Source organism: Alosa sapidissima, chromosome 13, assembly GCF_018492685.1.
Source record: "Alosa sapidissima isolate fAloSap1 chromosome 13, fAloSap1.pri, whole genome shotgun sequence".
Lineage (NCBI taxonomy): Eukaryota > Metazoa > Chordata > Actinopteri > Clupeiformes > Clupeidae > Alosa > Alosa sapidissima.
This window is the reverse complement of record NC_055969.1, coordinates 2,313,540-2,328,832: the sequence shown is the minus strand read 5'-3', so window position 1 is coordinate 2,328,832 and position 15,293 is coordinate 2,313,540. Positions and strand designations below refer to the sequence as shown.

At 39.8% G+C, this 15,293-nt stretch overlaps 1 protein-coding gene across 3 annotated transcripts in view; it reads right to left on the bottom strand.

The window, feature by feature from the left end:
• Positions 1 to 823: 823 nt before the first annotated feature.
• jak2a (Janus kinase 2a) overlaps positions 824 to 15,293 on the bottom strand; it is a 118,618-nt gene continuing 104,148 nt past the window's right edge. For all 3 annotated transcript variants that reach the window (XM_042060573.1, XM_042060574.1, XM_042060572.1), the window contains 4 exons: positions 12,623 to 12,795; positions 5,029 to 5,146; positions 3,256 to 3,369; positions 824 to 3,157 (listed from right to left, as the gene is read on the bottom strand). In XM_042060573.1, the coding sequence (XP_041916507.1) occupies positions 3,050 to 3,157; positions 3,256 to 3,369; positions 5,029 to 5,146; positions 12,623 to 12,795 (513 nt within the window). In that variant the 3' untranslated portion in view covers positions 824 to 3,049. The remainder of the gene's footprint in view (positions 3,158 to 3,255; positions 3,370 to 5,028; positions 5,147 to 12,622; positions 12,796 to 15,293) is intronic.

Sequence of the window (15,293 nt, the reverse complement as noted above, 5' to 3'; positions counted from 1 at the left end):
CACATGATGTTAAAGCTATTGACAAAAAAAGACTAGGAAGGTAATTCAGAAGGTACTTTATATGGTCCCTAAGTAGGTCGGCTGGAGCTGGGAGGGAGGAGATGGGATATCTGTTTTTTTCACTGCCTGCCAACACTGGGTGAAACCTGCCACAATGAATATTTTGAAAATCTGTCGAATATCCAACATCAAACTAATTTCACCTCGGTGCATATCAAGATTAAACTTAAACAAGAAAAAGTTTCACTTTGCCATTTCACACATTTTAATTTTAACCTAATATCTTGTTAACTAAAAAGCATAATCGATTCACAGCCAACTCTTTAACATGCCTCAATCTTGACATTAGATTTCTACCACGACTAACTTCTGACGGATGAAAATTGACGTGGGGGTGATTATGACGCTAATTTGCGTACTGCAGACCTTGCAGACTGCTGTTCATTTCTTCTTTGAATTGCCAGATACATCATCTGTGTAGCCAAACATTATTATGTTTTGGTATAAAAATAGAGCCTTCCGTATTTGCAAGTTGCCTCAGTCTGTCTCATTTCATCTGCCACTTGGTAACGACAGGTTTGTTCGTGTGACGCATGCAACACACCTAAGATTTCCTAAAATCGTAAAGTTAACTCCTTAATATCTATGGAAAAAAAAAACAAAAAAATCAAAGTCATTTGACTCAAGTCTAAGTCAAGTTTCAAGTCATGAATAGCAAGTCAAAGTCAAGTCTTTTATACATGTTCGTCAAGCAAGTCTCAAGTCCTAATAATTGTGACTCGAGTCTGACTCGAGTCAAGTCATGTGACTCGAGTCCCCCATGTCTGATAATTAGTCAGAGAATTTAATGAAGCATTGACAGCATTTTAAAACCAAACAGACCATATCCAACTGCCTCTGGTCTTGCAATGACATTTGCAACTACTTGAAACAATGTATACCTCAACATAACCACATCAAAAACACTGATTCATGTTATACAATCATTTGAGCTCTGAAATAGTAAAACAAAAAATGTTACATTCATTCAATGAAAAATATTTTTTTGCAAATAAAAAAATATATAGTTTCCTCAGTCCTGATCATACAACACTTAATATACTCTTAATTCTTTCTCCATAGATTCTCCTCAGTGTGTCTGAGAAGTTAGCTGGTCAAAGGATATATCAGCAGCACAGCTGTGACAAAGGAAGACAACAACAGGAATCACTATAAAAAGATTTGTTGCAGATCAGTGAGTTACCAGTTTTTCTCTATGCACCAACAGCAGGGTTACAGATATAGCTACACAATCTCCTTTCAGAGATGTGGAAAGACCACAAGATCATTTAAAATATACACATATACATACATAAATAGGGCACTTGGAAAATGTGTAATGAATCATCTTGGCCTCTTGTGGGATTCAAATCATATTTTCATTTTCTTATGACAATTTCAGCCTTGCCATCTGGCTTTCAAAGCCAAACAAACAAACAAAACAAAAAAGTGTGATGAAATTTTCCAATCTATGCACAGCATACAAGACCTTATTCACTTTTAAGCACCATTACTTAACAAGTGAAATTGCTCTCAAAGATTTTTTTCTTCATTCTTTATTAATTGAATGTAGCCTTCCTTTCATAGGAAAAACTATTGTTTGGGCCCATGGGTGGCTGATGTACAGAGCATACGGAAAGTATTAACAGCGCTTCACTTTTTCCACATTTTGTTATGTTTCAGACTCATCTTAAAATGAGTCTGAATTATTTATTTTTTCTCATCAATCTACACACAATACTCCCCCACAAAAAAAGCTAGTGTTTGGAGTGTTTTGTAAATGTATAAAAATAAAAGACTGAAATATTCCATTTACATAAGTATTCACACCTTTTGTTATGAGATCTAGAGTTCCTTTAAAGGGAAACTTGGCAGGATTTCTCCCTCTGCTGGAGAAATTGCGCATTATGCTATTTCAAACTGTGGGAAAAGGTAACGATAAAGCACATGGATTTGTTTACAGCTAGCGAATGGTTAGCATACGTTTGGCAGAACTATGTGGATGTTACAAGGTAAGAAACACGATTTAAAACAAGTTTCTTGTTTCTCACTTCTCTTTCCAGGACGGTGGTCTCAATGTTTCATGGTTGGTTTTCTGCCTGGGGACGCTAGGCGCAGCGGGGAAAGTCACCATTTTCACCGGAATAGGTCATTTAACCATCCAAATGATTTCTAAACGGGTTTATTACATTGAAATAGTTGCCAAGTTCCCCTTTAAGAAGATGAGAGAAGTGTAAAGAAGGAAAAAACAAAGACTGCACTATTTGGCCACAATTCCCAACGGAAGAAACCAGGCACTGAGCTGCAGATGTTTGTCCTTATGTTTGTCCTTTTTGACCCCATTGGGTCGCTGGTTACCTGCCTGACCAAGCCCCTTTGTCCCGGATTGCTCAGTTAGGCTGAGCGGCCAGATCTAGGAAGACTGTTGATTGTTCCAAACTTTTCCATTTGAGAAAGGAGGTGTGAATACTTATGTAAATGGACTATTTCAGTCTTTTATTATTTTTGTATACATTTACAAAACACTCCAAACACTACCTTTTTTGTGGGGTATTGGAGTATTGTGTGCAGATTGATGAGAACAAATAAATCATTGAATTCATTTTAAGATGAGTCTGTAACATAACAAAATGTGAAAAAAGTGAAGCGCTGTGAATACTTTCCGTATGCACTGTAAGTCTGAAATTACTTGCATGGAGACAACATCTGGTCATCAACTAAATCATTGTGATGACAGTACAGCCACCGCACCAAAGTGACCGCATCAGCACTGATGGTCAACACACCAGAGGACAACAGGCACAACATCAGGCTGCTGACCACAGACAAACAGAAGCACAGGCAGCTGAAGAACTGTATAACATTAAGCACAAGGGCTGGTAGATCAGAGATGCACAGGGATCTAATGGCATTGCTTTCCCTGCCTTGGTTCTAGAATATTCCTTTTGAGGGCCTCCATAACTTGAGGAATGATGGTCTCTTTGGTGCAGCAGACAATCAAAGAGGTATGTCATCCCTCCTTGCCATCCCATATTGTGTCTACAGACTGGCTAAGACCCTTGAAGGATGGCCTCTGGGTAGGGTCACTGCTCCAGCACTCACTCATAAGTTGTTGGATCTGTAGAAGGAAAATTGTACATTTTTGTTGTTGTTAATAAACACTACAAGTGTGAAATCTCCTTATAGGTAAGAAGAGTATGACACCACAGTTCTCACCTCTTGTGGACATCCCTCTGGGTAAGGAAGTCTATAGCCCTTCTTGAGGAGGTCAATCAGGTGGTAGACAATCATCTGACCCTGTTTATCACTTCCCATCTGCTCCATAAAAACCTGATTAGAAGTAGAGAAGTACATTAAATACTAGACAAATAATGCTGTTATTTGATGCTGTACTTAAATACAACAAGTCCACTAATGCACCATTTAAGAAGCCAACACCCGACCATACTTACCGACGAAAAGGCCCCAGGGGATGTCAGCCAACCATTCATGTTGCACTAGCTAGGAGCAACTGTGATGGCAGGTGAGCTAATGAAATTACCCAACGTCTTTGTAACATGATTGTCAAAGACATGCCAATAAATATGTTGCCTCGGTGAAGATCTAGTTTAAAGTTGAATGTAAAATGGATTTTTTTCAATTAAGTCATTTATTGAGGAATTTATACGGTCAGGTTGAATGAATAATCGATCGTTAGTGAAAGTCATTAAAAAATTCTATAAATTTGTAACCCTAGTCATAACCACATCATTGCATTTAGGTGGAATTCAAATAGTTGGAACTGGGGGATTTTCGAATAAAGAGAATGCAGCATTTCACTGGGTCATGGTGTGGTCTTCATTCCATGTACTTTCAGTCTTTCTCAAACTTCTTGGACCGGAAATTCGGTTAAGTCAGACTTTTAGATCATAAATAAATTATCATCATTATGATAATTATCATTCAAGCTATTGTTGTTGTACACATGACATCAATAGAGAAATCAATGTTTTCAATACAAAAACTTTTCAGTGAACACATTTACATTACATTTATTCATTTGGAAAACAGTTTTAGCCAAAGTGACTTTCAGCAATAGAATAACATTTAAGCTACCACTACAACAATAGAATATATCAATATTTAAGCTACAGTGCAGATGAAATCATTGCAATCACTGAAAAAATTTGGTTGATTCTTAGGCTACTCTCTGGAGTGCATTTGGAAAAATGACTTCTAATTTGGGTTGATAAATGCAAATATACTGTGATATACTGTATGCTTTTGCAAAATAACTAATAAAGAAGCCTATGCTCTGTCAATTATTAGTGGTCTTCTTGCCTTTATTGATATTTACTGTCGTAAATAGACTAACAGGGCTTAAAGCAATAGAAATGTCTGTGCCTGAAGTTATCAGATATTTTATGAGGACATAATTTATACTGTAGTCTCATTGCTTATTTTCAAATCTTAAGCCTACCAGCTCACGCCTGAATTCAGGCACGGTGCCTAAACACTTTAAGCCCTAATAAGAGCCCACTTTAGAGCCCTAACTAATAAAGAGAACTGTAGCACAAATTACGTATCTCACTCGGACTGATGGACAGTTTAATATTGATATCATATATTTAATTTATATTCTATATTATTTATATTTATATATCATATATTTGATTAATTTAGTTGGTTTGATTTCTATCTCAAAGCACTTTGTAAATACACCTCTCTGACAAGCACCTATATTTCACATTTAATGAAATGTCTTTCTTTTCCCTTTCTTATCGGCCTGTGCCATGCCCTGCTTCCCTTGGTTCTCTAAATCAATATTAATTAAGGGTGTTTCACTGATTATTTATCGGCAGGCATGGGTGTGGCATTAGGCTCACACAGGTGGCACCACACAAAGGTAACTTAGCGTAGGATATGGACTGTTGTTTGAAGAGAAAATGGCAGAAAAGAGGAAATTTAATGAAAATAAAAAGTAACATCAGACAAACAGAACACACTTACAGCTGGAGGACTGCAGTTCTTGTCACTGTAGGTGAAGAGCTCATAAAGTACGACTCCGAAGCTCCATACATCAGAGGCAACAGAAAATTTACTCTCAGTCAGAGACTCAGGAGCATACCTAAAACAGAGTACAAGCAAATGAAAGATAAAGATTGACTTATCAGGGCTATACATGAAATATTTTTGCAGGTTGATGGTTTTGTTACACAGGCCACAAAAACACCTCTAAACACAAACTGCAGTAATGCAGTTCATCACCAGTAGGTGCCAGGCAAAGGGCACAAATTACATTAAGCTTTATTGTCATTGTGCAGAGTATAAGTACAGAGACAACGAAATGCAGTTTCCGTCTAACCAGAAGTGCAAAAAAGCAGCTTGTGATAATTAGTTGGTTTAGTTGGTTGGTTGTCACCGGGGTGAAGAGCTAGAGTTCAGTAGGGTGACAGTTACTCAGAAGAAGCTTCCACTGAACCTGCTGGTGCGGGTGCGGAGAGACTTGTAACGCCTCTAAGAGAGGAGTGGGGTGAACAGTCTGCGGTTGCGGTGAGAACAGTCTTTGATAATGCTGTGTGCCTTACGTAATGGCCTCATGTAGGGGAGTGAGGAACCAATGATGCGTTGGGCAGTTTTCACCACCCTCTACAGTGCTTTCCGGTCAGAGGCAGAACAGTTGGTGAGGATGCTCTTGATGGAACAGCGGTAGAAGTTCACCAGGATCAAAGGAGACAGGTGGACCTTCTTTAGTCTCGTCAGAAAGAAGAGACGCTGGTGAGCCTTCTTGATCAGGGTAGAGGTGTTGAGGGTCCAAGAGAGGTCCTTAGAGATTTTGACACCCAGAAACTTGAAGCTGGTGACACACTCCACCTCAGTCCCGTTGATGAGGATGGGGTGTGTGTGCTTCCTTAAGTCCTCAATGAGCTATTTTGTCTTCTTGGCCAGGTTGTTGTCGATGTACCACAATGTTAGGTCAATCACCAATCTCCGTAGTGTTGTCTGCAAACTTGACAATGGTGTTAGACCCATGTACAAATGTGCAGTCGTAAGTGAAGAGGGAGTAAAGGAGTGGGCTCAGCACACAGCCCTGTGGTACGCCCGTGCTCAGGGTAGTGGTGGAGAGGTGAGGTTATCTAACCTAACCTTCAAAATTAACTTTTAAAAAATCTAATTTGTAGTAAGTTATAATGTAATTGAGAAGAGCTACAGTGATTACAGTGGGAAAAAAAATGCTTGGTTGATTTTGTGTTTGTGTATGTCATGCAATTTGACATTTCAACAGCTATGTTATGATTTATTTCACCAGATATACAATGGAGAGGTGTTAAATCACCAACAAAACAGCCTTAACAGGAATTATGAAGCTGGCACCTTCCCTTATCGCTGTTTTATTGGATTAGGCCTACAATACCTTCAGAAGGCTCCAGATGGGAGTTTAGTTTATTAGTTTACTGAATAGGGGTGTACATAACAATTGCTGCATCAGAGCCAGCTGCATCGTTAATTTGCATCTGTGGCCATGGTTTTAGCATGAGTATAAATGACCTGCATACATCAGGATGTGGACATCTGAGCAAGATTATCATATCAGTGGGCACGTTTGACTTTTTCCAGCGTTGTACAGATCTGGCTGAACATGATGCATGTTGGTATTGTAAGATTCAGCCAGATCTGCGTAGCGATGTGTGGAACATGCTCACTGATTTGACGCTACCGGAACATGAAGTAAGGCAATATGCTGCCTTCAGAAATAGTTCTTGTTATAACCTCTCTGTACACTTTCAAAGTTTACAATACTTCAGTCTGTCTGTAGGGACCCTATCCACGCTATCCAAGGATATTTTGAGCCTCGTCAGTGGTATGAAAATAAACCATTTTTTTGCTAATGCAATCAACGGTCTAGGCTCCTCCGATCAACTTAATTTTGCTCCCAAAGTTTGAACTTGTCATCATCCATAAATAGAGGTTGTTTTTACTCTGGATCTTCCCTTTTAAGCAATATAGCCTAGAGCAGGGGTGGGCAAATCCGGCCGGCCAAGCACTTTCATCCGGCCTGCCGAGCATTTTATTTAGTTATCAGGCTGCTCGCTATTTTTTTCCTGTGATAGAGACGACGTTGGTTACCTTTACTGCAAACTGCTTTTCACTTTCCTTAGATAACGTTTACAATGTCAATGTCAAAACATCATGTTAAATAGAGATAACATCATGTTAAACTAAGTTAACTCTTAGTTATCTCCTTTGCAGCAGATCTAACGTGAACATTATGCAATCCATTTAATTGGGAACGCGTCTGCACTCACGAGAGGGAGAGAGAGCTGCAGGTTCCAGCTGGCTTGTGATTGTTGATAATTGATATCTCCTTCTTATAAGAAAGTTTTAAAAGGAATCATGAAGGCAACAGTAGTTCCCACTACTGACCATTTAAAAACTGTGAGAGGACCCAGCCGTAGGTACAGCACTAGCCATAGCGGAGCAGGCAGAAGATCATTGAGAAATAAACGTGAATTAAAGCGACTGTCTTAAAGCGACAGTGCACAATTTATACATTTGTTACAGCATAAAATTAGCAGTATTTTTAAAACAAATTAGCAGTATTTTAAAACAAATACTTTTCATACTAAATTATAGGCTATAAAAAATGTATTTTTTTATGTGTGTGTCGGGGGGTGGGGGGTGTTGTGAGGCCCGCCGGCCAATTTTCAAAACCCAATGTGGCCCTTGAGCCAAAACGTTTGCCCATCCCTGGCCTAGAGGGTTGGCTCTAGTGATGCAAAATCAGCTGATCACCTGAGTATGATTTATACTTGATACTTGATACATAACTGATAAAGTCTACAAATTAAATTCTACTAAAGTCTAAAAAAACATCAATCCATATTGATGAGAGGCATCTGTCTGTTACATCGGCTTAAAGTATATTTTAACTTGTTTTAGTTACTTGATCATATATTAAATACACTATAAACACTATAAATATAGCTGCAAGCAGCAATGTGGGGGCCTAGCAGTACACTAGCTGGAATGGCATTGCCATGGCATGAGCAAGCACTCACAGCAACTTTCATGGCAATTGGATAAAGAATGGCAGAGACATCAGCTCATTTACATTATTACAGCGCCCCTAGAGGCAAAATTACGCCAGTTTCTGTGTATGTTCACACAATCAAGTCCCTGTACCAAGCTTGACTTTAAAACATCAAAGCATTGCTGAGATATGAGCTCACTTCCATTATTACAGCGCCCCTAGAGGCCAAATGACGCCACTTTAATAGTGCATCCTCATAAACAACTACAAAGTCACTGTACCAAGTTCGGACTTCGTAGATCAAAGCGTTGCTGAGATATGAGCTCACGTCCTGTATTGCAGCACTCCCTATAGAGGCCAAATGATGCCAATTTCCTAGTGTGTCCTCACAATTAGGTACGAAGTCCCTGTACCAAGTTTGGACTTTGTACAAAGTGTTGCCGAGATATGAGCTCACTTCCTGTATTGCAGCACCCCCCACAGATACAGAGGCCAAATGATGCAATTTCCTAGTGTGTCCTCACAATCAGGTACCAACTCCCTGTACTAAGTTTGGACATACATCAAAGCCTTGCTTAGATATGAGTTCACTTCCTGTTTGGCGGCTTCACCATCAAATTTCATTGGCTGTATTGAGTAAATGTTTTTGAATATCGAAACGCCTATAACTACAACCCCTGGCATAAATTATGGAATCACCAGCCTTGGAGGATGTTCATTCAGTTGTTTAATTTTTTAGAAAAAAGCCAGATCACAGACATGACACAAAACTAAGTTAATTTCAAATGGCAACTTTCTGGCTTGAGGAAACAAAACTAAGTTAATTTCAAATGGCAACTTTCTGGCTTGAGGAAACAAAACTAAGTTCATTTCAAATGGCAACTTTCTGGCTTGAGGAAACATTAAAGTGATTAAAAAAAATAAAAAAAATAATCAGTAACAGTTGCTTGTTTTAGACCAACCAGAGGGAAAAAAATATGGAATCACTCAATTCCAAGGCAAAAACTATGGAATCATGAAAAACAAACTGACAAAAGAACACTTCAACGCACCACTAGTACTTTGTTGCACCACCTTTGGCTTTTATAACAGCTTGCAGTCTCTGAGGCATGGACTTAATGAGTGACAAACAGTACTCTTCATCAATCTGGCTCCAACTTTCTCTGATTGCAGTTGCCAGATCAGTTTTGCAGGTTGGAGCCGTGGGATGCACCATTTTCTTCAACTTCCACCACAGATTGAGATCCGGACTATTTGCAGGCCATGACCTTGACCTTATGGGTCTTTCTTCAAGGAATTTTTTCACAGTTTTTGCTCTATGACAAGATGCATTATCATCTTGAAAAATGTCATCCCCAAACATCCTTTCACTTGATGGGATAAGAAAAGTGTCCAAAATGTCAATATAAACTTGTGCATTTATTGAAGATGTAACGAACGCCATCTCCCCAATGCCTTTACCTGACATGCAGCCCCATATCATCAATGACTGAGGAAATTTGCATGTTTTCTTCAGGCAGTTGTCTTAACCCTTTAGGCGCCAGAGGTTTTTTTTTCGAAACGTTCGATTTTGACAACTTCATTTCAAAAGGCTATATCTTAAAAGTGATAAGAGATAGAGACTTTCTGTAAATTAGAGAAATATTAAGGATGACCCAAAGTTTATGTAGTTTATATCTAATTTGCATATTATGATGTCATATGGTGGCGGCCATCTTGGATTATAGAATTTTCATGAAAAGTTGCATGTTTGAATGATAAAATGCACCACTTCTTTCCCCCCAAAATGTCCCTCACCTTCTGCATGCTATATTGCACAATACTGAATGTTCAGGTAAATACTAAGTAGTAAACAAACTATGTAAATCATTACTAATAAATGGCAGAAACAAACCAAATGCATGTAGCGGTAGGCGCCTTTTGCTGTAGAGATTTTCCATTTACTACATACAGTAGGCACTCTGATTCCATGTATGGGGCACATATATATTATTCAGATGACACACAAACACAAGTAGACAAGACCTGTTTAGTTCAAAAGCTCACTTGCCACTTGCAAGGCACAGATCAGGAGTGAGATGACGAGACAAGACAAGAGACAATGTTAGTATTTGTTTTCTTTTTGTTGTTTTTGTTGATGTTTTTTTGTTGTTGTTTTTTTCTTAGCTGACAAAGACACACACATCACAAGGACATGAACACACAAAAAAGAACACATATATGTCCTAAATGGTCAGGGAAATAGATAATCAACAGTGTAAATCATTACTAATAAATGGCTGACAATTTTTTTTTTTATGTAGCAGGCCTTTTGCTGTAGAGATAATGACTATCCATATCCATATCCTATCCATACAGGGCCGGCATTCCCATCATCTTGTGATAGACTATGCATGGCCTAATGGCTCTCCTGCCCCGTGTCACCACCTCTGCTCCTGTTGCGAGCAGCGTGGCCAGATCTGCCTCGCGCTCGCGTCGAGTGGAGAGAATTTGCGCAGCTCGGACTAGGCCTACTGTCATTCTCATTGCGACTCCCCACACTGCCTCTACGTTCCCCCCTAACTGTCCTATGAGCACTTCGACCTCGTCTAACATACCCAGTGGCATTAGACAAAGGCTCCACCACGTTACTGTCGCCGCGATTGCGGAGAGGCACACGTTCAGAAGACAGAAGCTAGCGCTATGGACATTAGGCTACCTCCAGCCTCGTTCGCCACACCACTAACACCCTGCTAACTTCCCGATGAACACTCCAAACCCGTGAAACATTATTCCCACCAGTGACATTGGGCAAACGATTCAACGTTTGTGCTTGGTGTAAGCTAAACTATGGAGTAAACTCTCACTTTGTCCAGCTGCATCATTGCAAGGCAAGGACGCATCTGAAGCCTCACTAAACGAATCACCGTCATTTTCTGAAGGCAGATATTTCCCTTCAGAATCAGGGTCCGCGAATAGAAGACCCAACACTTCATTTCAGGTAAACTTTTTTGATGCCATTAGACGATAATCTAATGCAAATACTCGCTGACGTTGACAATATCGCTCTGACAAAGTGGCTCACACGCACACTAGCTCCGGTATTTCACGCACTGATTCAATGCGCTTTAGCTAGAAGGTTTTGTTTAAAGCATGCCCCTTTTTCGACTCGGGGATGACATATGACATGTCTGCCATCTAGTGGAGTGGAGGTCGAACGAAATATGACACCCTATTTGACTAAATCGGCCGTTTTATTCAGTACTGCATCTTGTCGACTAAATGTCGACCGTGGCGCCTAGAGGGTTAAGTTTTAGGCAGTTGTCATAAATCTCATTGGAACAGCACCAAACAAAAGTTACAGCATCATCACCTTGCCCAATGCAGATGCGCGATTCATCACTGAATATGACTTTCATCCACAGTCCAAGGTTGCTTTTCCTTAGCCCACTGTAACCTTGTTTTTTTATGTTTAGGTGTTAATGATGGTTTTCATTTAGCTTTTCTGTATGTAAATCCCATTTCCTTTAGGCGATTTCTCACAGTTCGGTCACCAACATCTTTTGCAACATTGCGTGATGATTTGCCCTCTTTAAGGAGTTTGATGATCCTCTCCTTTGTTTCAATTGACATCTCTCGTGTTGGAGCCATGATGCATGTCAGTCCACTTGGTGCAACAGCTCTCCAAGGTGTGATTGCTCCTTTTTAACTGCAGATTAACTGGTGATCTAATCTGGTGATCACCAGATCTAATCTGGTGCTGGTGGGAAAGGAAATGGACAGGGTGATTCCATAATTTCTTCCTTGGAATTGAGTGATTCCATATTTGTTTCCCTCTGCTTGGTCTAAAAAAAGCAACTGTTATGGACTAACTCATTTTTTTCTTGATTTCCTTTGATGTTTCCTAAAGCCAGAAAGTTGCCATTTGAAATGAACTTAGTTTTGTGTCATGTCTGTGACCTGGCTTTTTTCTAAAACAACTTAATGAACATCCTCCAAGACTGGTGATTCCATAATTTATGCCAGGGGTTGTATCTTTTGTGAGGCTTGGTCTGAAGATCATCTATACCAAGTTTTGTGAGAATCAGACCAAATTTGTGATTAGTTTCTCTTTCGATGAAATCAAATATGGCAGAAGGTCCAATAGACGAAATTGACGTCATGGGGGGTGCGATGAACTCGACATCATCCAAGGATTCCAAATATACCTCAATGTTCAAAATCTGGCCGACGGTTCAAACGTTTAGTGCATGGATGTAATGCCAACTTTGACCCATTGGTGGCGCTACAGCACCTGAGGTGCAGACATGAAACTTGGTGAAATGAATTATAGGACTGTCCCCTATCAGTGTGCCAAATTTCATAACTTTTCACCCGTCAGTTCTATGGGCTGCCATAGACTCCCATGGCAGAAGAAAGTATAAGAATACATAGAAACACAATGGGGTCATGCACCTTTGGTGCTAGGCCCCCAATAAATAATGCAAAAAGAGTGCTTCTTAGCTGTCTAATGAGACTTATGGGTAAGTTTACAAAACCATCCCACTTCATTTCACATTTACATCTCATTAACAGATGTTAAGATGTCCTCACCAGAATATAGGGCTCTCTCCTGGCTCCCTGACAGTGTAGTATTCTTTATCCTGTGGCAGGACTTTTGTAAGCCCAAAGTCTCCAATTTTTACCCTCAGTTCACTTTCCACCAGAATGTTCCGTGTGGCAAGGTCTCTGTGGATGTAGCGCTTTGTGGCCAGGTAGTCCATTCCCTAAAGATGACAAGACACAGAAAGTCAAAAGTAACAAGTTTTCACTGAAGATTATTAGGTTGTTGTTCATTATGTATGTATGCATGTCTGTATGTGTGTGTGTGTGTGTGTGTGTGTGTAGTCTGTACAGTATGCATATGTATGTGTGTATTTGCTGCGTAGGAACCCATTCTGTTTCTACCTTTTCTTATTATTATCACTGGAGCCTCCTTCACTATTGGCTTGTGGAATTAACAATGCACAATAAATAAATCTCAATTCATTGTCGCCTATGAGGTCACCTGACGTCATAAAGTGGGTGGTGGCCATGTTGGAAGTATGCATAAGAGAACATAATGTAAACCCGATTAGAAAGTCAGTTTCTGGTTTAGTATAACTTCTATATTAATAATACTTTCTTTGATCAAAAATGGTATGTTACCGTCATATAGGCCTACACAGTTGCCATAATAGTCCAGACAAAATAAAGATATGCAGTTTTACAGATTATTCATTATCAAGGAGATAGTGTTAATTTCGTCAGACGAGACGAGAGGAAATATGTTCGTCAACGACCTTTTATTACAAAATGAGAAGACAGAATATCTAGCTGTTACGTTTTCAAAATATTCCAAATGAGTTCATGCGCAGCAGCTTTCCTGTAGGCTAGTCTACGTGCTGTTGCTGCAACCCTGTGGCTGCAACACGAAACTACATGGAACAAGAACACCGGAGATTTCTGCCAGAGTTAGCAAGCTAACTACTAGGGATGCACGATATATCGGCGGCCGATATATTATTAGCCGATAAGTGAAAAAATGAAAATATTATTATCAGTCCGAATTCTGGCCGATAATTTGCGCCGATATTTTTTAAAGTCCTAATTTAGGCCTATGTCTGGCTACACTGAGCTAGCCTACTTGAGCTTGGTTGGCTATACTTTTTCCTCAATATAATGTCAGCGGTGTGAATGTATTTCACCACTCTAACAAAATCTGTGGATATGCGTTCATTTGGGAATCTGTGCATCTCAAAATCCTCTCGTGAATGATCCGCCATTTAACCTAACAGAGCGGAGCTCAGCCCTATCTAGAGCCGTCTTGTGCTGGTGTGTTTGCACTTTACCGCGCTGGTCGGGGAAACAAATAAACAAACTCGTTAGTGGGACGAGTACATAAGTAGGCCTAGTTCTAAGTTGTGTTTTAGTATTATATTTGCATTACTTTAGCTTGGGTTTTGTATTATTACCTAGAAATATGCTAACCATTCGTGCTTCAGTTCTAGACAGGTCATCATAATAAGTTATTAAAACCTTCGGGGCTAACGCCTTTCATTTCTGCTGCAGCAGGTTGTGCGCAACAGTAGACGGACATAAGATACAGTCTGAGGAGTTGCATCTTTATTCAGTTACCTGCAGTTGAAACTAAACCTAAGTTTCCCTCACAAACTCTGATTGCTATACTGTAGCTTATTCCAAGCTGAGCCGTTTATGAGCGTTTAGTCCTAAATGAAAACGATTCAAACTCTCTAGCCACTCACTCGCTGATTCACTGCAATTCACTGACGTCAGGTTCACTTAAAGGAGCCACACATACTGTAGGGCTAGGCTACTGTTATGTTGTTGACTGCCGTACTATTGAGGACTATTATGAGTTCTGTCCATCATTTCGTGATAGGTAAAATTACTGCAATAAAATTATGCTTATTAAATGCTTTCCCCAAATCACTTTTCACAAATTTTTTTCAAGAGTAATATTATTGGTTATCGTATCGGTATCGGCCACAACAAATCAATAAATATCGGTTATCGTTATCGGCCCTAAAATTCCATATCGGTGCATCTCTACTAACATCCTAAGCTTTATGCCACAATGCTACAGTGGGCATCGCTTTCAAATGGCCACTTCAGTCGCACATTACGAGGCGTAAAGCTGCGTGAAGCTTTAGTACCACTTTCAGCCACTGTGCGTCGCTCTGCCACTGTACATCGCTCTGCCTGCCGCCCCTTCTGAAAAAGCTCGATTTACCTCGATTTAGGCTACTTGGGTATGGCTTAAGGCTTGACTACACGGTGGTAACGAAAATCGAAATCGAAATTTGCTGTCTACATTATTGTCAGTGTTGGGGTAACGCAACTACGCAAATCAAAACAGTGGTGGGATAATTGAGCCAGTAGAGAAATAACTGTTTAGAATTAATCTGTAGCCTTGGGTAGGCTTCTGCGACGTTTTTAACAGGCTACGCTATAGAGGCTTAGACAACTATGACCCACGTTTTGGTTTCGTAAATGTATTTGCCCTACTTCTTGACTGCAATGTAGTCAATTGACTGCTTGACATGTCATTTTATTTTTCTGTACAATAAACAAATACATCTGCTTTGTGCCGCAGAATTACATTCATATTTGGAACTTAGTCCAATGCATCGCTACACTACGTTAGTGTTTCCCAAAACCACAGTAGCAATGAACGTTCGCAACCACTATCGTAAAGTTGTGTAGTTACAACTACACCTCTCGA